We start from the raw sequence: 24294 nt of genomic DNA on the forward strand, positions 1-24294 counted from the left end.
AGCAAATAAGTCACCTGACTGCTGGCAGAGGTAAGACCATGCTCCCCCAACTCAACATGAAAGATTCCAGATTTTTAAATACGCTGATATCCATCTAGCTCATATGATCTCGGTGGAATGGTATAGAGGGGTATCATGTTGTGAGGAGACTAGGTGGTGGGCGATTTGAATCTTTGTTGACAAAAGGGTGATATTCTCTTGATAGCATGTCCATGATCGTAGTACTTCTCCATTCATATTCCTTGCGCACCAAATACTTTGCAGCTAGAAGGACACATGCAGAGATGAGCTGCTGCCTGCTCTGATCACATAGCTGACTTACCTGCCCCCCCTTCGCGGCAAAACTCTTTCCTCTACCATCCACGTCAACAACAAATCGTGACCACAAGCACTCGGCAGCGCGCCCCTTTTAGGACATCTTAAAAAGCCATATCAAGCGTTTGTGATACGATAATCACAATGGAGATGTTAGATTTTAACGGCCCGCGACTAGCGGTGCCTTTGGCGTTGGTGAAGCTATCCCGTGCGGAGGTCTCTCGTAGAGAGGGCATCCGCAAGCTACTGATGGAGAAGGACTCCACCTGGAAGTTCGAGCTGGCAGAGCCAGAAGACGCCCGTGAGATGCAAGGTTGGCTGAGAGCTGCCTTGAAAGAGACTTTGGAAAAGTTGCGTGAGCAGACGACTGTCAGCCCCAATACATCTGCCGAGGCTCTCAACTGGGCGCTGGACAAGCACATCTGGACAAAGCATTGCAAGTGTAAGTACCCGTTTCCGCCATATCATACCGACGCACTGCTAATCCCGTCCTCAATGCAGTCAGCAACGAGGCCTACCCTTGGGAGGACCTCAAGCCGAGAAATTACGTCTCGAACATCGTTGCGCTGGAATGGCAGCAGTACCTCCTGGACATTCAGGATCATATTCTCGTCGGAGAGGAGGACAGACCGTACCAGCACGACCCAAGCGACCTGGACCAGTACCCCTCCATGTCCGCTCCCATAAGACCCAGTCCCAAAGGAAAGGGGGTCCAAAACCCCAACTGGAGAGCCCCTTTCCACCGAGGCAAGACCAGCCGCTCAACTACGGCCGTCGGGGGACCAGGCCTAGCTTCCAGCGCCAATGCCAAAGCCAAAAGCAAGGGAAAAGCTAAGGCAAGCGGCTCAACACCACCAGCTCAGGGATCGGCTCCCGCTGGCCAACCCAGTGGTTCAACTGCGGTTTCAAAGGAGCCATATGCTGTTGCCATGAGCAACGCACCACCGTCTTGGGCCTCTGTGGGTGGGAATAGATCTCTTGCCACCAAGCGCGTTGGCGCGTTCTCTCAAGCTGTGGATTGGGCCGAAGAGGCCCAAAAGGCCTCGGATATCCACGATGCCAAGCGCCGGAAGCAGCTAGCAAAACAGGAGCAGGACCTGCGAGCGTGTGGGATTACTCATGATGCCTTGCAAGGCAATATCACCGATAACTGGAGACCGAGACAGTTGGGCGAGAACGGGCAGCGAACTGCTGTCCAAGCAGCCCCTGCTGCCATGTCATATGCCAACGTGCTAAACACAGCCGCTCACCGGCCGGCTATAGCATCCGCTGCTGTTTCAAAGAAGCCAGCAATTCTATCACCACGACAGCCGATCCTTACGGAGCCAACGGATCAAGGTGCATCCGGCAGCGCCACGGACAATGCAGAGGTCCCAGACATCATAGTCCCAGACATCATAGCACCAATGCCCGAGATTACGGTCACACCAACTGCAGAAGTTGAAGCAGGCACTGCCGAGTCAGGCTCCGAGAGCGCTAGCTGCCCACCTCCTGCGGTAAAGTATCAAATGCCGTCGGTCGATCCTACAAATTTCGCACCTTTGCTCCCGCGACCTATCATCGCTCCACTACCAAGCATCATCGAGGATAAGGAAGCAGGTGCACCCCAAACGGGCACTCCCGCAGCCGAAGAAGACGATGATGAGTACGAGACTCTGTACGCTTCCCCTCTTGCAGTTCGCCAGGAAATTTGGCAAGAGTACTGCCCAATTGGGGTAGCCCAAGGCTGCGATGTCTTTGAGGTCCCGCTGACCCATTACGAGGCCGATGTGCTAGCTACAGAGGAAGCAGTGTATGATGCCCATTGGTACTTTGTACATGACTGCGTCACAATCTGGCTCCTTGAAATGACTCATCTTAACGGTGATTCAGGCTGGAAGCTCCATGTCGACTTCACAAGGGAAGCTGATACCGAGTTGGGCTATGTTCGTCGAGAACTGGCCAACGTATGGCGCATGGTTTTGGAATGGCTAGGCGCTGTCCGAGAGGACAATTATCCCCAGCGCATCGATCAGTACTTTAAAAGGCTGATCAGGAGACAGGAACACAGGCTGAGGTACTCGCTCTCTTGTAACGCCATCCATCTTGGCTACTACAACTACAATGCCCCAAGGCTTACTGGCTAAGGTGGCCAAGCACATGGATTCCTGCTGGGCTCACTTAATAGTTCACGCCCTCAACCATCTTCCTCCTCGCAAATGTGTATGTCACAGCGCGTGGTGATCTCCTCGTCGGTCTAAATTCTTCCTCACCAGTGGTTTGAGAAGCCATGATGGTAGACTCAACCGTCGGCAAGCTGGCGATCACACATTGAAATGAAGTAGAAACAATAGAAAAGATTTTTTGACATCAAACTTCCCACTGCGACAGTGCTTGCCCATTTCCTTCATTTGTAGAGCCTTATTCCCAGGAAAGTACAAATGTTCTGATCCCATGCTCGTCCGTGATACCGTATTCCTAGTTCTTCCAGACGTGATTCAAGTTGTGGCTCAGGCACTCGACGCTCGACGATTTGACGTATGCAAAATTGATTGACCTGTAGCTATTGCAAGCGTTAGAATGTGGCTATGCTACTTGTGGAAGATACGTACCGTTGTCAGAGCAGCTCTACTTAGTGAAATTTCCTCAACAGGTCCTATTCAAGGAGCTTAGCAGCTGTTAAAATGGGCGGCTGAGTGCTTACCAGCTGTGAACGTGATGCGGATGACGAACTAGGAACTATTGCGAATGTGAGGCTGTTGAGAGCAATGGGTTGAGTCATGGCGGTGATGGATATTGACTGAATAACACAAAAGAATTTCTCCGAGACTAGGAGGGAAAAGGTTCGTCTCGACTGGAGGCAGACTTAGCAGACGCTGAGCGGCTTGAGTGTTTACTGACCACAAACAACAAACAGCCATAAACCTCCACTCACTCAACCCCACACATTCTTCATACACAAGGCATTCTGAAATTTCCCCGTCATTCCGAGTAATACCATCTCATCTATCAAAAATGGCTGGCTCTTTTGACACTACTCTGGAGGCTTTTGAGGGATGGGTCAGCGAGTCGGGAATCGGTTTGGCTACGGTCGAGGAGGATTTCGTCGCTGGCAAGAGTACCATTCTGGTCAAGCGAACCTAGGATGTCATCCAAAAGCGCAAAGAAGACACCAAGCTGGGGTACCTTATGAACACCAGGCTTGAGAAAGAGCTGCGCGCTAGATATCTGGTATCCGACAAATTTTCTGGCGGAGCACTCGCTGGTTTGGTCGAGGAAGGCCAGCTGTCGGCGGAGACCAAGATCAGCCTCATGACATACACCGAGTTCAAGCATCTCGTCGGAAGTGGGGTTTCAGTTCAATTACCACACAACATGGTAGTACTGATGGACGATGAGAGCAAGCGGACCATCGATAGAGAGGTTGCTCAGGGCCTGATCTCTACATTCGTCAAGGACAAGCAGCCCGCCAGTGTCAAGATGATCGCATTCGCCCCAGCTCTTCGAACCCCGCCGCCGCAGAATGTTCTCAAGTCGTTTAGCATTCGTGACCCGGATGACATTCACACGTTTACCTCCAATTATGCGACGTCCCCTCGCACGAGCGACGTAATCACCGGTTCATTCACGGACGGCGCCTTCTACCAACAGTCTATTCAGATGGCTACACAGTGCATTTGAGACGGTAAGCCAGTTGTCATGTATGCCGACGAGGATGTAGCCATCTCGTTCTTCTCGGCAATTAGACGACAAGTCGACAACATGTACATCCGCCACGTTCCACTAAGCCGCAAGAGCACACTCGCCAACGAAGCAGAGGCGGACCTATTCAGCATGGATTCAGCAGTGACTGGGATGCCGGGGTCATTTGTTTCAATCAACTCACATGACTTCGCAGGCCTTCTGCCGTTCTCCAAGCTTGGGCTGGTCATTTCCACCACTGTTCGAAATGATGCAGTGCAAGACGTAGCTACCGGCCTTGTCATGACACGAGAGCGAAATGTCGCACTGTCAGAACTCCTTCGCGAACACGCCCAAGCAAAGTACAAAGACAATCAAGACATTCAGCCAGGCTTCCTGACTACATATGACTGTTCGATCATTGATTTCGGCGAACCGTCAGCCAAGGACCATCCACAGCCCGCTTCAATGGGCCGAGATCTACTACAGTTCATATTCGAACTTGTTCACCAGTGGCCAGGCATACCTATCGGTGAGATGCCGGTCTCGGTGCCTGATGACAAGTCCGCGCGCTATCGGGTAGATCATGCTTTTGTGCTTTTGACATTGATGAAGTTGATCAAGCGGCATCATCTCGGATACGGGCTGACGCAGCGTGGGCAACGCCTTACTGTCCTGATGAAGGAGCATAGCAGCGATGAATTGACGGCGTTCAGTTCCTTCTGTCTCCTTGCCAGTATCGATACGACAATGGATCCGAGAATCAAGAGGATCCTAACTCGCCTGGCTGTGATAGCAAGCTTCTTCCAGAAGCTCGTCAGCATAGATCTGCTCGAGTCGGAGTTCCCATCGGTCATGGAGATAGAGAGGATCGGCAATGGACTATGCTGGGGCCCAGCTGCAGAGCTCGTGGGACAGGGTGCTCTCTGGCTCGCCCTGGCTACTTGGGAGGGCCTCCGCATTCGAACGAGGAACTTTCAGTCATCAGAAGGGGATCTCTATCTGCCAATCGACAAAGACAGCTTTGTGCACCACGGTGCAGCAACGGCAGCCTTCAAGTTGATTACGGAGCTGGAAGGAGGCATGGGTTTGTCTACATTCTTCGCAGACGAGACCTACGTGAAGGCGCTTGAGATCGAGGAGCTTGAAACAATTCAAGGCGAAATGATGCTTGCATGGCTGCCCAGCCTCATTCACGTCCCTCTGGACGGTAAACCCTCTGCATTCCAGTCCTTGCTTCCCGTGAAATTCCCAGAGAGGAACCACTTTCCGTTGAACGATATCGCGGAGATTTTCCTGCAGAAACGTCCCGGTCAGCTATTGGGAGCCTACCTAGGTGTGCCACTTCGCTTCGTCGGTGGCCTAGACGGAGACATTGTCGCGCACGAAGTCACTCTGCTTCCTAAGACATTACTGCAGCAGATCGAGGCACAAACAGGATTGGATGCAACCGACGCTCTATTTTCTGACCTGGGCTGTTAGCGGACTGCTCTCGAGCTGAAGTCTACATTGCTGATGGAATGGTAAGGATGGAGTGCAATTAGGCACATTTCGGATGATAGTTCTGCAGTGAATACAATTATGAAGCACGGATAAAGATGAATCGTATGCCTTGAAGTGATGCTTGCTATGAATGTATGCATCTAATGTGACAAATAAATCCGATTGACGACTGAATCAAGGTCTAGATGTGATTTTGCTGTGTGAGGTGTTGAAATGCGACCCTACGAGTTCTGCCATGCCATCCTGGATCCCTTTTCAATTAGCTGACATATCATGGTACTCATGTCTTTGTGGTATTAAATTCGACATGCTCTCAAAGAAGGCCACTCGCCTAACATCCCTTCACTTCGCAACGCCGCAATCCCAAACAGCCGTCAAAGCAGCTCTAGATTCATCAACCTTCAGTCAACCTCCACCTCAAGATACGTCTCCAATCCGCACACCTTGTAATAACACAGTAAGTATTCATTGCTAGATCTTGGTTGCAAGTCTCTAACATCCCGATTCTAACACAGGCATTTGTCCAACCGTGCGAACCCGTTGCCGCCCACCAACCGACCCCGTCCTTGTCTACTTGCGGCCGTTTTGCAAATGACATACGAAGTAACCAAAGAAGTTGTGCTGCTATGTTGGAGGTTAAATAACCTCAGCGGTTTATTCAGTAGATTCTTGAAACCACATTGTCGAACCATAGATCGATTACATCTATCAGTTTCGACTGGATGATCAACATTCAGCGCCATGCGAAAAGCGAGCTACTTTACTTCTCGCCTGATTGTACTACTGTTCAAGAGAATGACTGTCATCGGAAAAAGAAGAGGATGCTGTCCAGTGTGATGGTATACATTTCGACAATGCACGCGCTGCGAAATCACACTACTTTTGACAATTGCCGCCAACCACATTCCGTCCTGAATCGAGGCAATCAACCCTTGAAGTGAAGACTTCCGGGCAGAGATATTGGAACACTTTTGCCGCTGCTGGACAAATCTCCAGTGCGGACCTGTCTTGAGAAGAAATGTAAAGTCATGTCCTTGATCGATATCACATTAAACCCCTACAGCGCTCGCTACCCAAGTTTGAGGAATTATTATGTCACAAAGATGAAGCATATCAAACTACCTTTCAAAACAGTATATATTTTTGAACTATCTACTAGACGTTGTCATTCCACCAAGAGGATTGCTCCTCTGTCAGATTGAACGCCTTGTACTGTTCATCTGGTCCTCGGATCTCGATGCGGCCAAATTGTCCAGAGACACAGAGGTCTTTGGATATGGCACGGATGGTTCGGCGACCTAAGTCGACTGCAAGAACCAGATCCAACTCAACATCGGTAAGGATTCCGAGGCCATGGCTCGCCAGGACAATGCCGCGCTGACGGCAAGCCTCGTCTACAGCATGGTGGTTTGCCAGAGCAGTGAACAGATGCTTGATGACCGATGGGCTGCTGGTCATCAGTCTTTCCAGGGCATCAATACATTGATCCCCTGAGATAGTCTGACCCGCACGTGCTTGGACCAGTTTCACCACTTGCCATAATGCAAGAACTGCGATCGACGACAGTTGGTCCAGGCCAAATCGCCAGTCGCAGCGGGCGGTCTGATGGATAACAAATTCAATAGCATCACGCTTGACGCTACTGACCATCTGAAGCTGCTGCATCAAAGCAGAGGCGACCTGTATAATCTCGTTACAGTGAAGCTCATCACTATTGACGAGACCAAACAACATCACCCCCAGGCGGCTAACATCACCACGAGGTGCTTCCATCCTATCGGAGGCAGACATCCACGCGGGTAGGACTATCCAAACCTGGTCCACTGGGATCGAGGTAGTCATTGGCTGTGCCTCAGGTGAGTGAATGATGTTCAAGAACCCAGCCCAGGTCCTCGTATCGCAACTCGTCCACCACTGGTCATTGGTGTCAGACACTGGGTGTGCAAGCAACGAGCAAGCGCGCTTTAGGTCTTGTTCAAGACCATCAGCCTCCGCTTTCTTTCCCAGCAATTCAGTGTGAAGATCGCTGTTATTCTTTTCGAGCTCATGCTTAGCGGCGACCATTCTGCTCAATCCTGGGCAGCATCGGCCAGTTCATGTAGCGCTGTTTCCTTGGCCTGCTTCTCGTGATGAGAGCTAGCTTCAGCAGCCTCCTTGGCCTTCTTCTCAATAACCAGGCTAGTTTCGGCGGCTTTCTTGGCTGTCGTCCCTGCGACGACATCAGCCTCCGTCGCCCTCTTGCCTTCTCGCAAACTCTGAATCTCCGTGTTCAGGTTCCTTACTGTTGCCTGATGGTCAGCTTGAGTGTGTTGCGAGTCAGTCTTGAGCTTCGCGATTTGTCCTTCGAGTCCATCAGCTACTTGGCTTTTCTCATTGAACTGGGTTTCCAGCTGCTGAGTGCGGACTTTCATCTGCGCGACCTCTGCTTCTCTCGACTCAAGAACCCGTGTCTTCTGGGCGACAAGGTCGTGAAGCTCGTTAAGCGCTTCATCTTTCTGCTCAATCTCGCTACCCTTGGTGACGAAGTCAGATTCAAGCTCCTCCAGCTTCTGCTTCTGCTTCACAATATTTTCGTTCCTGCCATTAAGTTGGACTCGCAGCTCGTTGAGCTCCTTGTTCTTCTGGGCAATCTCCGCATCTTGAATGGCGCGAGCAGAAGCAAGCTCCCCATCTTTACCTTTTGCTCCCCAACCTCATTATTCTTGACACCGAGTTGAGATCGTAGCTCCTTGAGCTCATCGTCTGTCTTCCGCAGCTCATCGGCCTTGGCGTCAAATCTAGACTGAAGCTCATCCAACTTCTTCTTGCTGTCAACCAGTTGCACGTTGAACTCGGCAGCTTTCGCTTCCGCATTTTCGGTGTTACGTTGGAGTTGCTCAGTCAAGTTCTGAACAGAAGTATTCAGGGAGTCAACGTTGCTCGATTGTTCGGCAAGCAGTTGGTCCTTGTGGACAATCCTGACATTCAAATTCTGAATCTCAGTGTCATTGCCACTTAGCACAGCTTCCTTTTCAGCCAACTCCTCCTTCGTTTCCTTAAAGCTCGGTGGCCTTGTTGTCCAGGCTCCCTTCAAAATCTGTGAGTCGTTGACGCAAAGATTCAGCAAGGGTTTTGGAGCTTTTGATGAGCTGCTCCTTTCTCGTCAGCGTCTCTTGAAGCTGGCCGATCTCTCGATTGTAATCTGCCTGGGCGGTTTCTAATTCGCGGACGCGCTTAGTCAGGCGATTAACCTGATCCTGGTCCTTCTCCAACGCAGTGACTTGCTGCTGTAGTGCACGAATCTCACCCTCTTTGCCGGAGAGTTCATCTCCAAGTTCCTGTAGCTGCTTGTTCTTGTCGCTTGATGACGCTAGAGAGCGGTTGAGTCGCGAGATATCATCGCGGTAAGTGTTGAGCTGCAGTTGCTGCTTCATGTAGCCCTGTTGCTTTGCCGCGAGATCTTCCTTCAGATTTTGAATTTCAGTGGAAAGTAGTTGTGCATAACACTTCTCCTGAAACATCTCTTCTCGGTGATGTTCTTCGAGCTCCTTGCTAGTCTTCTCACAAGACTCGAGCTCCATCTTGGCTATGGTATGGTAGGACCTGGCCAACGTCCGCTCTCTCCGGAGATTTTCGATCATTTCGGCCGTCTCCTCGATAGTCTTTTGTAGAAGCCAACCATACTTCTCCTGACGAAGGTCGTTCTCTCTTGTCTGAGTAGCGCCATGAGTTTCGACTTGTTTCTCGGCCGACACCAGTTGCGACCCGGCCGTTGCCGTGTCAGTCAACTTGGAAGCAGCTTCTTCCCCAAGATTCCTAAAGAAATCCAGGCCGCCGCCGTTGGCAAGAAAGATCCGAGCCACAGTGCCGAACACTTCGGCTGGAATGGCGGCATCTCGAAGCTCTTCATCCGAGGAGTCCTTGATACACGCGAGAAACTCGTCTCTTTCCTTCTGGGCTTCCTCCGAGAAATCCTTCATTTGTGCTTTCAGAGCCTCGATCTCCTTCTCAACTTCAACCGATTTGGCCACGAGCTTAGACGCGTTGACCCGATCGCTTTCCATCTCCTCATCCTCTTGAGAGGTTGGATAGCGTCCTGTATGTTCCGGGTCGAGGTGGAGTGTTAACTCGCGTGCTTCGCTTTTGAGGCGTCGGAGCCTATCGTAGGTATCGTCGATTTTCCCGAGGACCTCGTTGATCTGGGCCTTGGGATCGTTGCCGCTCACATACTTCTTCATCGCACCAGGTGCCGCCATTTTCAATGATTTCTAGTCACAAAACTTGGCTCGATGTGGTCGTATTGCGACTGCTTTATTGTGATTGCAGATGCTTGTGGATGTGGCAAGTACCCAAGATAGGCTAGGAAGTCCGCGACAGGTCGGTTGCGTTCATGGCAGTCACGTGCACCCCGGACAGTCACCAAGAGATTACATATCTCACCCAAAGGTCCCGCATGCTCATGCCCCGCAGTGCCTATGACTTCCATTATATCAATGACAAGTAATATTGATTTATCTTGCATATCTATCCTATCATTAGCGTGACATATTACGTTGAATTTCAAACTTATACCTTCATCATCCTTACATTCAAATATAAGGTTACTAATAGACGTTGCCGGATATACATGATCAAGACAAGTATTATGAATCCATCATCTAAATCTCACTAAAGAGTACGTTGTGAGTGTATCATAAAAGACGTACCAAAAATTACTTTGTGGATATATTATCCAAATCTTACTAAAAAGTGTGTTGTGAGTATGTCATAGAAAATGCACCAAAACAAGTATTGTGAGTATATCATCCAAATCTCATCAAAGAGTACTTTGTAGGTATATCGTAGAAAACGTACCAAAAAGTGCTTTGTGGGTTCATCATGTTCCGTATTTAGAGTCTAGCGTAATACAGCGAAAGGTCTAAAGGTAAGCAGAATGCATACTGTCATTGGTTCTTGGAAGCAGATGACACATCTTCCATGAGGGAACGTGAGCCTACAGGACGAGGAAGAACGCCTTAGACACTACAAGAGGTTTCAAGACTTGGTTCTCTTTGGTAATAGCCAAAGTCTGCGAGATCAAGCGAACTTGTGGAGAACCCTGGTATGGACCAAAACATAATGGATTAGAAGTCACATTTCCAGCGCCCGAGGTCTTTCCCGACAGGTCTCAGACATTCATTTGAAAACAGCCTCCACCTAAAGACTTCATGCCAGATGTTCCTATATCAGGAAGACGTCAAATGTTTTGTCTCCATTATTCTACTACCTTAGCTCGGACCAATGGAGATAGATGCTTCATCAAAACAGAGTGCGGGCGTATGGGGCTCGGGCCATATAGGTTGAAGATGTCACTGTGATATTACTTGGCGGTCCTACTTGTTTTGCACTCCAAAAGGACGATTCATCTAGCAAATTGATTGGCGATGCATATTTGCATAGAATTATGACGGGTGAGTTTGTTCAGGGTCAAGGAGAGGACAAGTATGAGGATTTCATCGTGATATAAACTACATTTCGCTACAGGTCGAGGCTCGTAACCACGGCGATGATAGATCAGCTCACGGTTCATTGCTACGGGACTAGTACGTAGGTAGTCATCAAGTTGTCCTATTACGAGGGTGTGCAAGTATTAGATATTAGCAATGTCGTCTTTACTGTTCAATCAAAAGAAAATGTTATTATGTCTCACTTGGTATCCTACTGTGTTAAAGGCAAATAGCTATCTGAGCCTGAACCAATCAAATAGATCTAAGCTATATTTATACTCAACTACCTTAAGAATCAATTCCTTACGATCACTAGCGATGCCTACCCTTCACATCATCAACCAAGGATTTATCTTCACTAGTATAACTAATTGCTAGCATTGCACATGTTGGCACCTCTAAAATCTTGTCCCCTCATTCGATATCCTGTCAAGTCAATTGACTTGACGAGTAGCATGAACATCTACTTCTGCATTGAGAGGGGCTATGAAGGGTAGAAGAAATTGTCTAGGATTTGACAGCCATGAGACACTAAATGGTCAAACTGTTCTGTTCTCAAGACGTCTCTAATATCCTGGTGTGACGTTTGCTACTGTCACCGTGACCCACTGGGTTGTTTGTGCTTCCAACTCTATGCTAGATTGTCTCTATGTACATTTGGACCGATTGACGTATTGGCTACTTGGTGGTCCGAGATAACTTTCGCTGGCTCCACCAAGGTCAACGATCAACTTTTCCAACAAGAGATTGGTGTGCAAGAGTCGAATTCGCAGGGTATGTCTTCCTGCTCTGAGGAAGGAGTCTGATGTTGCGTGTTTTCTCACCCATACGCAATCTTGGACAGCCTGCAACCAACCAGAAGGCAATCCTCCCTTGCGCTCCTCGTTAACGATCAATCTATGCGTCTGGGGGAGCTCTTCGTCAATCTGCAACTCATATGTCATTGGAGTTGTAGGATCAAAGTCTAGCGTCATGTTGAAATACAGTACCAGAGCAGCCGAGGCGTCAGATGTGAATGTATGCACCTCATACTCTAGGTAAGATGGAGGAAATATGGTAATATCGGCAAGAGCGACAAGGCCAAACTCCGATCTTCCTGCATCTGGAAGAACGTAGTATGCATCTTCAATGGACGTCAAAGAAGCGGGCATGGATACATAACCATCGGCTTCAATGAATCCATGCTGGGACGAGTCCGGGATTGTCCTACCGTTTACAGGTAAGTGAATTTGCTCAAAGTCCCCTTCTTCAGATCGAATGTCGATCAGAATCTCTTCATGGAAGTCAACAGGCACTTTCTCCCAGTCAATACTTATCTCGATTCGACTGTCATATTCATCGGGCTCAAGAAACCCTGATGTATGGGAGAGATGAATCCAACCATATGGTACACTTGCCTTCCAGTGAATCGTGTACGTGCCCCTTGTGAATATATCGACCCAGCGGGCTAATGGCCCATATCGGCTCATTTGACCTAGGGTAACTCCCGGAGTGAGGTCACGTCGACTAGGATGGGTTCTGTCCGATTCTTCATTAGTGAGTCCTGGTCGTACGCCCATATGACCTTCAACGGCAACGCCCATCTGTCCCACGATCGGGTTCGAGCTCTGGCGCCTTTGAACATAGCACAATCCACTGATCATATCTCTTGAAGGAGCATGCCATGTCTCTTCGTATCCGTAGTGCGTTTGCCTCATGATCTGGTTCCATTTTCCATCCAATAATTGATGAAACTCTTCGGAGAGGCTGTAGTCTTCGTCGAACAAGCGAAGTACCTCCAAGGCTAGTTTGTTCGTAGAGTTACGCCGTTGCCTTGCAAATATTTGGTTTTTTCCAAGCATGATTTGCAAAGTGGTGAAAATATAGCTTGCCTTGATTGGGTGAAGAACAAGCTCAAACCCAGCGGGTTGCAAGTCTTTGGAAATCCGGTCGTAGATTGCTTTCGCGTTCACCAAAAGAGATTTCCATCGCTCCAATATGATTTCTGCTTCATTGTAGTGCAATAGAGAGAATGTGCTTGGCTCAATATGCTCATGTCGACGCAGCGATACTAGTCTGTCGTATTCGTGCCACGCAGCCCCGACATTTTGGCTCAGACCAGATCCGAATTCACGCAAAGCCATGGCCGAAAAGAAATCCGTGAGCCCGTCAGAGCTGATGGATTCGACATCCCAGGCCATGGTCATAGCGAATGTGATTGGTATCTCCATGGGCTTGATGTCACCCACGTTGAAGACCCAAACTTGTCTTGCATGTCTACGATATGCTTCCCGCAACTGGTGCCACACTTTACCCTAGTTCAAGAGTCAGCAATCTTAGAGTCGTGGCGCGACTCGTGAAGCGACTCAGTACTTGCCAATGAGTTACTGTTGATCCACTTATAACTTCTTGGTACACCGACATACTCAAAATGATAGTATATCTGCAAAATGTTAGGAACTCGTCATATGTAAGCAAGCTTGATACTCGTCGCATACTCCAGCTCCACCCTTCCTGTCTTTCTCATTACCACATGGAAGCCTCCGGATTGTGCCGAAATTGTCATCTGCAAAAAGTAGTGTAACGTCATCCGGGACTTCTAGCTTGCCGCTTTCATACTGTTCTTGGACCTCCTTATACAAGGCAAGAAGTTCTGGACATACAGCTTTAGAAAGTGCGCCCGTTGCCAAGGAAGTCTGGGGGCTACTTACGGGGTACTGCATCTTCCTTTCCATGCACCTTTCTGAAGATATGGCGTTGTGTTTGTATCACGTCGTGAACCACGGCTGCTGGATCATCAGCCGCCATTTTTCGATCATATTCACCCCGCATCCCAAGTGTGAAGTACGATTCGCAGTCCTTTGCACGCTGCACACCCTCTTCAAAGAACTTGATGATTTTGCTCTTGTTTTTTATCCAGTTCCAGCTTCCATCAGGGTTATCGGCGAACCATTCATTGGATAAACGCTGCATAGGCTCATGATGGGATGTTGACACGCATATCCCATACTCTTCTGCGGTTATCTGATTTAAGGGATCGTCAACAAAGAATGAGGCTCCCGGGTTCGGATAGCCGGGCCACATAGCCGGCCAGAGAAAGTTTGCCTATTTATCTCTTTAGACTCTGCTTTCAGTCTTTCGATGGTTGAATCTTCGCCTACCTTAAGCCGCAGCAATAAGTCGAATACCTTTTTATAGAATTCAACCCCATATTTGCCAAATTTGTCTCGGACCCAACCTGTGAGTGCCGGTGCCTCGTCGTTGATGAATATACCGCGATATCGAATACTAGGCTCCCCATGAATCGTGTGGATCGGAAGCGCAAAGATTTTCATTTGATGTCTTGGACGTACATCAGCCCAGTAGTACCATCTGTCTATAGTCAATAACAAGAGATCACAAGCTCAGCTTGGGTACATACGGCGAGACACCTATCTGCTCAGAAAGCGTATACACTCCAAATATTGCACCTCTCTTATCGCTGCCTGCTATGACTAATGCTTGCGAGCACCCGTCGAAAGGGTTGCTCACTAATGTCGTACTGAACGACTCCCATTTGCCCCTAACTGCCCGGAAGTCGATCTTCTTTTCTTTCTCAAGTCTGGCAAGGAGTGGACTAGTTTCGACACAACCGATGACAATTGTAATGTCGGTAGATGAAGCATGTTTACCCGCAGCTAGCTCAATAGATTTCGCCTCCCCCCTAGTAGCACTTGCGAAATCATCAGCAAGGTTGGAGGCGGCGATGCGGACGCCAGGATAGTCCGCCTTATCCACCACAATTGACGCGCCGATAAGACTGATCACACCAGGCTGCTCCGAAAAGGTGATAAACTTGGTTTCGAACATGTTTCATACTCCCTACATGTGTCATTCTCGGAGCTACGGTTGATATTGGAATACCGGGCCTTTGCAGCTACTGTACGATGTATGCTGTTCTGCTCCGTGTAGTCTTCCACCGCCAAGTCCACCCCGATGACCGGTGAGCTAGGATCTTGGCGTTACCCTGAACTGGCCTACCACCGGCTCCGCTCGGGGTCAATTAACCCGCTACATGACCCGTCGATTGAGATATTCATAGCGGTGGGCAGAGCCGATTGTGTTATCCCCGGGGCTGGCCTGCCGCGACCCTTCCTGCCACTACTGACAGAGTGAAACGAGGGTAGATCACCGAAGAATCGCGGTTAATAACTCGCTTGCAAGCGGAGAATTTAACCCTTTTCAGCCATATCCCCTCACATCTAGGTGCGCCTATAGGTGCCTTGGGCAGTCCCATATCGTCAGCTTCCTTGCTATAGGAATAAGATATCTTGGATGCCGGTTTTCTCTCGTCTGTGCTTCCACTAGGACAAAGACTCGCGTACATTGTGACTATTGTATCCTGATTAGGTGCTTTTCGCCGAATTTACTGACACCATGAATTTCGCGAGCAGCCATTTGATCCTCCTGGGTTCTCATCTGTGCGGAGCACCCTTCGGTTGGTATTTCGCGCTATACAGGGATGGTTCTAATTAGTGTGATAAAGGAATCAACTAGAGACCGATACTACGAAGCTGTTGGAACGAAATCGATGGGGCGCAAATCTGGATGGTCGGTTCAACAGCGTAGTATTATTACTTCCCCAGTGGTCACGCGGGAGGTGTTTCCCACAACCCCGGATTTGACCCCAGACTGGAGCCCTCCCACCTGCCGAGTACTTATAGCATGTGACGACCAGCTCTTGCATTCAAGCTCCGCATTCCGTTTTACAGCACTCACTGTTTGACTGTCCACACCACCACCAAACCAATGACGCCATGGCTCTGAATAAGGATCCGGAAGTCAATGAGGCTCCGGAAATCATCGAGGATGACAGCCCTAAGGAACATATGAATTATGAGCTCGTGGACAAAGAAGTGGCGCAATACGCGAATGAGACTATTGTTGAAGTCGATGAAGTGACCAACAAGCGCCTGAAGAGCATGATCGATAAGCGTGTTCTGGCTGTCATGGTCGTCACATACTTCATCCAGGCGCTCGACAAGGGCACAATGTCTTTTGCTTCTATCATGGGGATTATTGACGATGCTCACCTGGTCGGCCAGCAGGTAAGACTTTGTGGACACTGTTATCTTGTTGGTCTAATCGTATGAATAGTATTCTTGGTTGACTACCGTCATCTACCTCGTCATCCTGACCGTCGAATACCCGGAGAATTATATTATTCAGCGAGTGCCTATTGCGAAGTGGCTCGGTGCCAACATTTGCCTATGGGGCGTCACTCTTACATTGCATGCCGCAATGAAGAACTTCGCTGGGCTTATCACTCTAAGGGCTTTCCTTGGTGCCTTTGAAGCTTGCTGCCAGCCTACATTTGTTCTGCTATCGGGGATGTGGTACAAGCGAGAAGAACAGTCTGGAAGAGTCATATTCTGGTATATGATGAACGGAGCTCAACAGATCTGTGGCAGCCTTCTTGCCTTTGCTTTCTCACACATTTCCCACTCGGGGCCCGTTGTGTCTTGGCAGGCGCTGTTCATGACTTACGGTATTGTCACTGTCTTCTGGGGATTATTCGTAATTTGGTGGAGTAAGTATTTTCTCTGTTCCATCGTTGTGTTGACAGGTACATCTCGCGTGTGAAGCCTCTGTATCCGTCCCAAGTTCAAAATAGCACCATGCAGGCTTTCCCAACATCTCTCCCATGCGATTTGACTCTACTTAGATGGCAAATGCTGACTTTCGTTATTCTAGTGCCAGACAGCCCAATGAAAGCCCACTGCTGGAGTGAAGAGGATAAGAAACTCATGGTAGAACGTGTCCGACAGAATCGGACAGGTTTACAAAATCGCAAATTCCGCAAAGACCAGGTATGGGATGCGGTGACTGACCCCCAAGGTAAGGCGTGCTAGGATCGGATGTTCTTGGTCAGATATGGTTCAAAAGCTAATGTATCGATAGTTTACTGTTTCGCGTTGATCCAGCTATTCACAACTCTTCCATCGGGCGGCCTCGGAGCATTCGCCAACATTATAATCAAAAGTTTCGGATTTACAACCTGGCAAACTCAGCTTCTCCAGATGGTGTCCGGCGTTGTACAGATCATTGCCATGTTAACGGGTGTCTATGTTGACAGGAGATTCCATCAAACAATTTTGGCAATGATAGCAGCCGTCATTCCTACCATCGGAGGTACCGTCGTTCTGCTTGTAGTACCATTCGAGGCTCACAAACGCGTTGGACTACTATTGGCATACTACATAATGATCTCGTTCTGGGCGTGTGCTGGTCTCGCTCTTTCACTCGTCACACGCAATGTCGGAGGGCAGACTAAAAAGAGTGTTGTGATTGCCAGCAACTTCATTTTCTGGGCAACTGGCAATGCGATCGGGCCCCAGGTCTTTCGTTCTCAAGACGCGCCCCGTTACTTCCTTGCTATCGCGGTTATCTTGGCATGCTTCTGTCTTCTTGTAATCACGCTGCTTGCCATGCGCACGTACTACATCTGGCAGAACAAGAGGCGGGATGACAAGATCGCTAGGGGAGAGGCAGTTGCAGACACTGCTTTCACTCATTCCTTCGAGGACATCACCGACCGTGTAAGCTCGTCTCTCCGTCTCAAATGGCCAAACTAACATGCTCCAGCAAGATGTCAACTTCAGATATGTTTACTAAGCAGGTCCGAGGAAGCCTTTTGCACAAAGGACGCTTCCTGATATCTGCGCATTCTGATTGAAGGGAGGGGGTGTTAAATATATACAAGGAGGCAATATCATTTGGTAAATATTTAATATAGGATGAGGTAAATCCATAATCGGGCTTAAAGCTCATGACAGCAGTCTCTTTTCCGCAATGTTTCTTTGTCTGTCGCACGCAACTAAGGCCTTCATAACTTCCTAACTTCACGCCTCTTTCAAGTTGGCGACAGCCTCATATTTGTCTCTGACCATAAGTACATTGTAATTCAATTATTCGCTTGCACCTGACTCTCCAGCAGCCGCCAGGTAGTTCATATTGCGCTTTATGTCCCCTAACTTCTAATGATTTAGTAAAATTAGGGACTTCAGCAACAATGTCGCTGGTTGATGGCTCCAAGCGGGGAATATTGTGCACGGCCCCGTCATCCCCGCTTCTCCCCAGACAACGCGCGGCCAAATGGTGTAAATGCGATTTAGGTAATCTACCCCGAAGACCACCTGGGGAGATGAGTGGGGCCGCATCCTTTAGCAACAAAAAGTAGTGTGTGACTTGACCTCACGTACGTGTGCATCGCTAATCCTGTCGTCTCTGAGTGGGCCGTGGCTTGTTTGAATGCTCCGGCGAAGAATAGCAAATAAGATGGCTCCACTGTTCACCGCTTATCACTGGGATGAAGGAAAGTTTTCTGGCCGAAATCGCCCTCCGCTGCGCTGTCCTGCAATGGCTCTTCCTTCCGGTTCGTGTAAAGTTCGGGTTAATTCAACTTTGACGGCTAGGCATCCCCAACGTGTCCGAACAGACCCTAGTGGAGCCTTCTCCCGGTTCATATCGCCGCCCATTCTCCGAGTGAGCGCTGAATATTCAGGACAGGAAAATCGTTATGGAATTCAGTTACCAGAAGTTGATCCACCTCCTCTTCTCCTATAACGATGTGCTCCCACGAACATACTTCAAAGAATGGCGAGGTACACTCGTCATCGACGGAATTGTACCCCATCAGGGCACCTGGCCCGGTTGGCAAGCGTATCACACCAATCTACAAGAAGAGGCTCGTTAATTTCTTCACCGAGGGCCAATGGGATCGAGTCAATTTGATAGCGTGAGTTTGGCCCGTGAACCTCCACCACACTGTTGAATATTAGCTTATCTGAAAAGGCTTTCGAATGATGGGGTTTTCTCGACCGATTCTCATCTTCGGCTATTTGTATGGGATGCCCCAGGAACAGAGCGGCCGACATTTGATGCGGCAACTGCTCCATCTAACATCTATAGGGAAACCGCCGTTGGGCAGTCATTTGGTCCATCTTGGACAACTCACTGGTTCAAGGTCTGTCTTACGGTCCCTACGGAGTTGATCGGTGAGACACGACCGATAGAGCTGCATTGGGACTGCGGCAATGAGGCAACGGTTTGGACTGAGCGCGGTGAGCCACTTCAGGGACTGACGGGCCGCGGAGAAAGGGTTGAGTGGATCCTCCCGGAAACCTTTAAGGATGGCAATGAGCACATCATTTACATCGAGATGGCATGTAATGGCATGTTTGGAAACGGACCAGGTCGGCCAATCTTTAAAAACAACCCTGGAGGTGATTCTATTCAGCCCCCTGACGAAGGAAAGTACTTCACGCTGTCGAAAGCAGAGCTTGTTCTTCCCAACACGCAGGTGAGAATGTTGCGCGTCGACTTCCAGATCATTCACGATGCTGCCATGGAGTTCCCCGAGAACTCTTGGGAGCAACAAGAAGCACTCAATGTCGCCTCAAAAATTATCGATACATTCGACGTCCACGACAGGTCTTCTGTTGACCGATGCCGAAAAATAGCTGAAGAATACCTGGGGTGCAATATCAACTCTCCAAATGTCCATGCTGATTTCAAGGACAAAAAGCCAACTATCTTCGCCGTCGGTCATTGCCATATTGACACATGTTGGCTTTGGCCCTGGGCAGAGACAAAACGGAAAGTTGTTCGTTCTTGGCTAAATCAATGCGATTTGATGGATCGTTATCCTGAATTGAATTTTGCATGCTCCCAAGCCCAACAGGTCAGTGTGCCCGGGATGACAGTGCCAAATAAACACGAGGATACAAATCTTGTTGTTTAATGAGATAAATTACCACCAACTTACAACCGAGTAGTTCAAATGGCTGAAAGAGGGGTACCCGTACGCCTGGGAGCGAGTCCGTTCCAAGGTTAAGGCCGGTCAATTCCACCCTATCGGTGGCTGCTGGATAGAGCACGACACGAACCTACCGGGAGGCGAATCCCTTGTGCGACAATTCCTCTATGGTCAACGGTTCTTTGAGAGCAGCTTTGGCTTTCGATCAACAACATGCTGGCTACCAGATACCTTCGGGTTTTCAAGTCAGCTGCCACAATTATGTAGATTAGCAGGCATGAACAGATTCTTGACTCAAAAACCATGCTTCAACAGCGTAAATGACTTCCCACACACGACATTCAATTGGTAGGCTCCACGCTACGACAGTGAGCTCATTCAGCTAACCACGGTATTTATTAGGGTGTCACTAGATGGAAGTCAAGTTATCTGCCATATGCCTCCAGCAAAGACGTATTGCGCTGAGGCGAGCTTCGAGAATATTCGCAACAGCATTTCAAATCACAGATCACTAGATCAAGATAATACAGCTCTTCTTGCGGTATGTGGCCCCTGAAAACGGCAACTTAGTACCCACAGTCTCCGGGTATTAAGGGTTTCTTGTCCAAGAGATCTATACTGATAGCAAATGTTTACACAGTTTGGAAAGGGAGATGGCGGTGGAGGGCCAACTTGGCAACATTTGGAACGCCTCCGACGTCTTCGGGGGTTATCCGATACAACAGGCTTATTACCACGCGTACACTCCGGGAACAGTGTCGACGACTTCTTCGATCGTATAGAGAAGAAGTCAAAGAGTCTTGCCACATGGCATGGTGAGCTTTACTTCGAGCTCCACCGTGGCGTATATACAACGCAAGCCAAGACTAAGCTAAATAATCGACGATCGGAATTTCTTTTGAGAGACATCGAACTGCTTAGTACAATTGCATCGATCCATGATAAGAATTATGGATATCCCAAGAAGGAGATTGACGATATGTGGGAGAGTGTTCTGCTCTGTCAGTTTCATGACTGCCTCCCTGGGACTGCAATCAAGATGTGCTACGACGACTCGGACAAGGTAAACACCCTTGAAGCACCTTCATCTTTGGAGAATTGCACCTAACTAGAGTAATAGATCTACTCAAAGGTGGAAAGCGTTGGTTATAACCTGCTACAGCAAGTCTATTCAATTTTAGGAATCAGCGAATGGACGACAAGAACCATCAAGCTGAATAGCTCCGCGGCGTTGAATACACTACCATGGCCACGCCAAGAGATCATCGAGGTTGCAGACCATGGGGCAGTGGTTGCATCCGGAGATGGCATCCTTCTTCGACTAAATAGTTTCGAAACTTTGCAGAATCAGAGAGCTGTCTCCGCTCAGGAAATCTCTGCAGGTATATTCCGATTAGAAAACAGTCATTTGACTGTCATAGTAGAGAAAGGGACCATCAGCTCTCTTTACGACAAAAGAGCGAAGAGAGAGATTCTTTCTGGAAAAGCGAATCAGTTTGCTATTTTTGATGACAAGCCTATCTATTGGCAAGCTTGGGATGTGGAGGTTTACCATTTGGAAACTCGGCAAGAGTTGAATGGTTCAACTACATCTATACTCGAGGATAAGCCGCATCGTGTCAGTGTGATAACGGAAGTCAAAATCAGCGAGCTCAGCACGATGCGCATAACAATTTCGCTTGTTGCAGGCCTTGATGAAGATGAACAATCTTTCGTTGAGTGCACTGCAGATATCGACTGGCATGAGACGATGAAATTCCTCAAAGTCGAATTCCCTGTAGATATACACAACACCGAAGCATCCTACGAAACGCAATATGGGGTTATTAAAAGACCAACTCACTACAACACCTCGTAAGTCACCTTGACGTCAATCTAATATAGTTGTGCAGATACTGAATGTCGGTAGTTGGGATATGGCAAAGTTTGAGGTATGCTGCCACAAGTTTGCCGACTTGTCAGAACATAATTATGGTGTTTCAATCCTCAATGATAGTAAATACGGCTTTGCGACAGTGGGAAATGTGATGCGTCTCTCCCTCCTTCGATCGCCCAAAGCCCCAGACGATACAGCAGACATGGGAAAACATCGTATTCGCTGGGCCATCTTACCTCATCGAGGAGCTTTGGGTGCAAAAACAGTCCGCGCTGCTTTCAATTTTAACAACCCTCTCAAGCTTGTATCCTTGACAGGAAGAGGTGAAACGTCGACTCCAAACCCAATTTATCTTCGTGGAGACGATAATCTTGTTCTTGATGTTATCAAACGAGGTGAAGATGACGAAGATCTCAGTCGCGGTGACTTACCTAGAAGGGCAGGGCGGAGCATTATTATCAGGATATACGATGCCCTCGGAGGCCGAGGGAGAGGTGTCGTTGAAACTTCTTGGTCAGTCAAGAAAGTGTTTCAGACAAATCTGCTCGAGGATGACGGTGTCGAAATTGCATGTAATGATGGGAAGTTTAATGTAGATCTGCGCCCGTTTCAACTTGCCACATATCGGCTCGTTCTTGCATGAATAACAGGGAAATACGCGTCTTGGAATATGGGAGTGTGGTTTAGTAAGAGATGGTCCCATTATAGTCGCAATGACTCGAAATCGATCGGTCAGTTCGGGTGGATACACATTTTATTCTTCACCAATTTTCACTCCGCGCCACAATCGTTTTAGAACAGATCACGATAATGATATAGATTACTCCGAAATTGTGCTTTCATTAGCAGTGCAATTGAATATAGAGATATCCTGTTGCCCAAATATCAAGCTGTTCAGACGAAACTGTGTGTGTTGTGCGAACAATGTCACCAGGTAGTCTTTTGCGTGTGGTGATGTCCAGTCGTACCCTGTGTTTCAATAGGTTTGATTAACATTGAGATGGGAGCTTTAAAGTAGTCGTGCTTTCAGTCTCTGTCGCAGGTTCATATGTCTGGCATGTAGTAAAGTTGTGTACTGCTGTGCCTTGAGTCACTAAGAGTATCGGGCCACTCTGTCACGACTCTTTGATTGAATTACGATTCAACATCGGGGACAGAACACTAATCATTGTTTAGAAGAGTCTATAAAGTGAGAAGAGACAATGATATTAAGTCTATTGAGTTTATTGTGAATATCATTGCGCTGGATTAAAGAAACCAGAACCCATCATCATCAAATAAATGTCTAGACACTCTTTAGACAAATGGCATCAAACTAATATATAGGGAGCTGTCATCTTTATCTAGTTCTTGTCATCTACTTTCTGGTCTGCTAAGCGTTTCCACACATACTCCCCAGCTTGTACTGGCTCGTAACGAGGCCCCTTCCCATCTGAATTGCACGTTTTGAAAGGCAAAGGTGCTATAACAGCGTCATAACTAGGACCAAAGAAGAAAGGAATTGTGTAACGTTCCCTTCCAGTCTTGTTGATGACTCGGTGAAGAGTAGACGTAAAGACGTCATTTGACCAGCGTGACATCATGTCACCTATGTTGACGACGAAAGTCCCCTTGATGGGTGGCGCCTCGATCCATTCTCCTTTGCCGTTGAGAATCTGCAGTCCAGCCTCCTCTCCTTGGCACAAGATCGTGAAGCATTCAATGTCTTGGTGCGGACTAATACCAAGAACGTTGACGTCATCAGGCTGCTGAGGGGGATAATGAATAAGACGCATCATTGCACCCGGTCTGCGAAACATCTCATCAAAGTAGTTCTCGGGAGCGCCTAATGCGCTTGCGAATAGACGAATGAGACGCCGGCCAAGAGTGAGACACTCGGCATAGTAGGGTGACACCCTTTCCTTAAAACCAGGCATACTAGGCCAGTAGTTTGGACCTTGCATCAGATTGTCTCCCCATGCTAGAACATAGTTAGAACAAGCGTAAAAAAAAAAAGTAAAAAAAAAGAAAAAAGAATTTGGTGTCGAATTTACCTTCGCCTATACTGTCGAGAGACTTTACAGGGTCTAAGTCAGCCTCGTAACCCCAGTTGAAGGATTCGTTCAGATCCGGTCTGTGTGTCGATGCCGAGTCGGCCTTAGTATCGCCGGGACCCTCATAACCGCGGAGCAACTTGTTCTTTCGGAAATGTGTCTCGTTCTTTTGATCAATTGGTAGTGCGAAGAACATTTTCCCAGCATCGAAGGTCTTATCAATCACGTCTTGCGGCACATCATGATCCTTGATATAGAAGAATCCAACTCGAGTGCATGCGTCAAAGACTTGTACAACAACCTCTTCACGAGGTGACGCGAGCGAGATAATCGGAATCTCGTTAAAGTCTGCCTTTCGAGACTTGTCGGACAGCACAATTCGTGCATTTCCCGAGAACGAGGTGTGAGTCGTCGGCGTCTCGACAGTGTGTGGCATCTTGAATCGGTGAGCCGTGAATGTCTGACGATATGTGATGTAGAGGTCTAGAGTGATTGCCGGCTACTGAGTTTAGAGAGGACAACTATTCAGTACACTTTGATTTAATTTTGAGTTACATGTATGTGTTAGATATAGTATTAGAAGTCTGAGACTTTGTTATTCACGAACAAGGATCAACTACGCGGTGTTCATGTAAGACGCGTGACTCAAATCAAGAGGAGTTTTGC

The 24294-nt window shown here is 48.4% G+C and overlaps 6 protein-coding genes across 6 annotated transcripts; 4 read left to right on the forward strand and 2 right to left on the reverse strand.

Moving 5' to 3' along the window:
• Positions 1 to 459: 459 nt before the first annotated feature.
• On the forward strand, positions 460 to 2441 carry UCRPA7_2536 (hypothetical protein; the record flags this gene model as incomplete). Its single annotated transcript, XM_007915112.1, has 2 exons — positions 460 to 757; positions 817 to 2441. The coding sequence occupies 2 exons, from the start codon at positions 460 to 462 to the stop codon at positions 2439 to 2441; spliced, it is 1923 nt and encodes a 640-aa protein (XP_007913303.1).
• A 1042-nt stretch (positions 2442 to 3483) lies between these two features.
• Positions 3484 to 3975, forward strand: UCRPA7_2537 (hypothetical protein; the record flags this gene model as incomplete). Its single annotated transcript, XM_007915113.1, has 1 exon — positions 3484 to 3975. One exon carries the CDS (start codon positions 3484 to 3486, stop codon positions 3973 to 3975), a length of 492 nt encoding a protein of 163 aa, XP_007913304.1.
• Positions 3976 to 4725: 750 nt separating this feature from the next.
• UCRPA7_2538 (hypothetical protein) lies at positions 4726 to 5457 on the forward strand (the record flags this gene model as incomplete). Its single annotated transcript, XM_007915122.1, has 1 exon — positions 4726 to 5457. The coding sequence occupies one exon, from the start codon at positions 4726 to 4728 to the stop codon at positions 5455 to 5457; it is 732 nt and encodes a 243-aa protein (XP_007913313.1).
• Positions 5458 to 7547: 2090 nt separating this feature from the next.
• Positions 7548 to 9713, reverse strand: UCRPA7_2539 (putative viral a-type inclusion protein; the record flags this gene model as incomplete). The annotated part of the gene is made up of 3 exons (XM_007915116.1): positions 7548 to 8099; positions 8156 to 8554; positions 8709 to 9713. 3 exons carry the CDS (start codon positions 9711 to 9713, stop codon positions 7548 to 7550), a joined length of 1956 nt encoding a protein of 651 aa, XP_007913307.1.
• Positions 9714 to 15718: 6005 nt separating this feature from the next.
• UCRPA7_2540 (putative allantoate permease protein) lies at positions 15719 to 17536 on the forward strand (the record flags this gene model as incomplete). Its single annotated transcript, XM_007915110.1, has 4 exons — positions 15719 to 16009; positions 16059 to 16491; positions 16656 to 16799; positions 16863 to 17536. The coding sequence occupies 4 exons, from the start codon at positions 15719 to 15721 to the stop codon at positions 17534 to 17536; spliced, it is 1542 nt and encodes a 513-aa protein (XP_007913301.1).
• A 5402-nt stretch (positions 17537 to 22938) lies between these two features.
• Positions 22939 to 24064, reverse strand: UCRPA7_2541 (putative clavaminate synthase-like protein; the record flags this gene model as incomplete). The annotated part of the gene is made up of 2 exons (XM_007915109.1): positions 22939 to 23555; positions 23629 to 24064. 2 exons carry the CDS (start codon positions 24062 to 24064, stop codon positions 22939 to 22941), a joined length of 1053 nt encoding a protein of 350 aa, XP_007913300.1.
• Positions 24065 to 24294: the final 230 nt, after the last annotated feature.

Source organism: Phaeoacremonium minimum (assembly GCF_000392275.1).
Source record: "Phaeoacremonium minimum UCRPA7 unplaced genomic scaffold PA7_03_scaffold_167, whole genome shotgun sequence".
Taxonomy (NCBI): Eukaryota; Fungi; Ascomycota; class Sordariomycetes; order Togniniales; family Togniniaceae; genus Phaeoacremonium; species Phaeoacremonium minimum.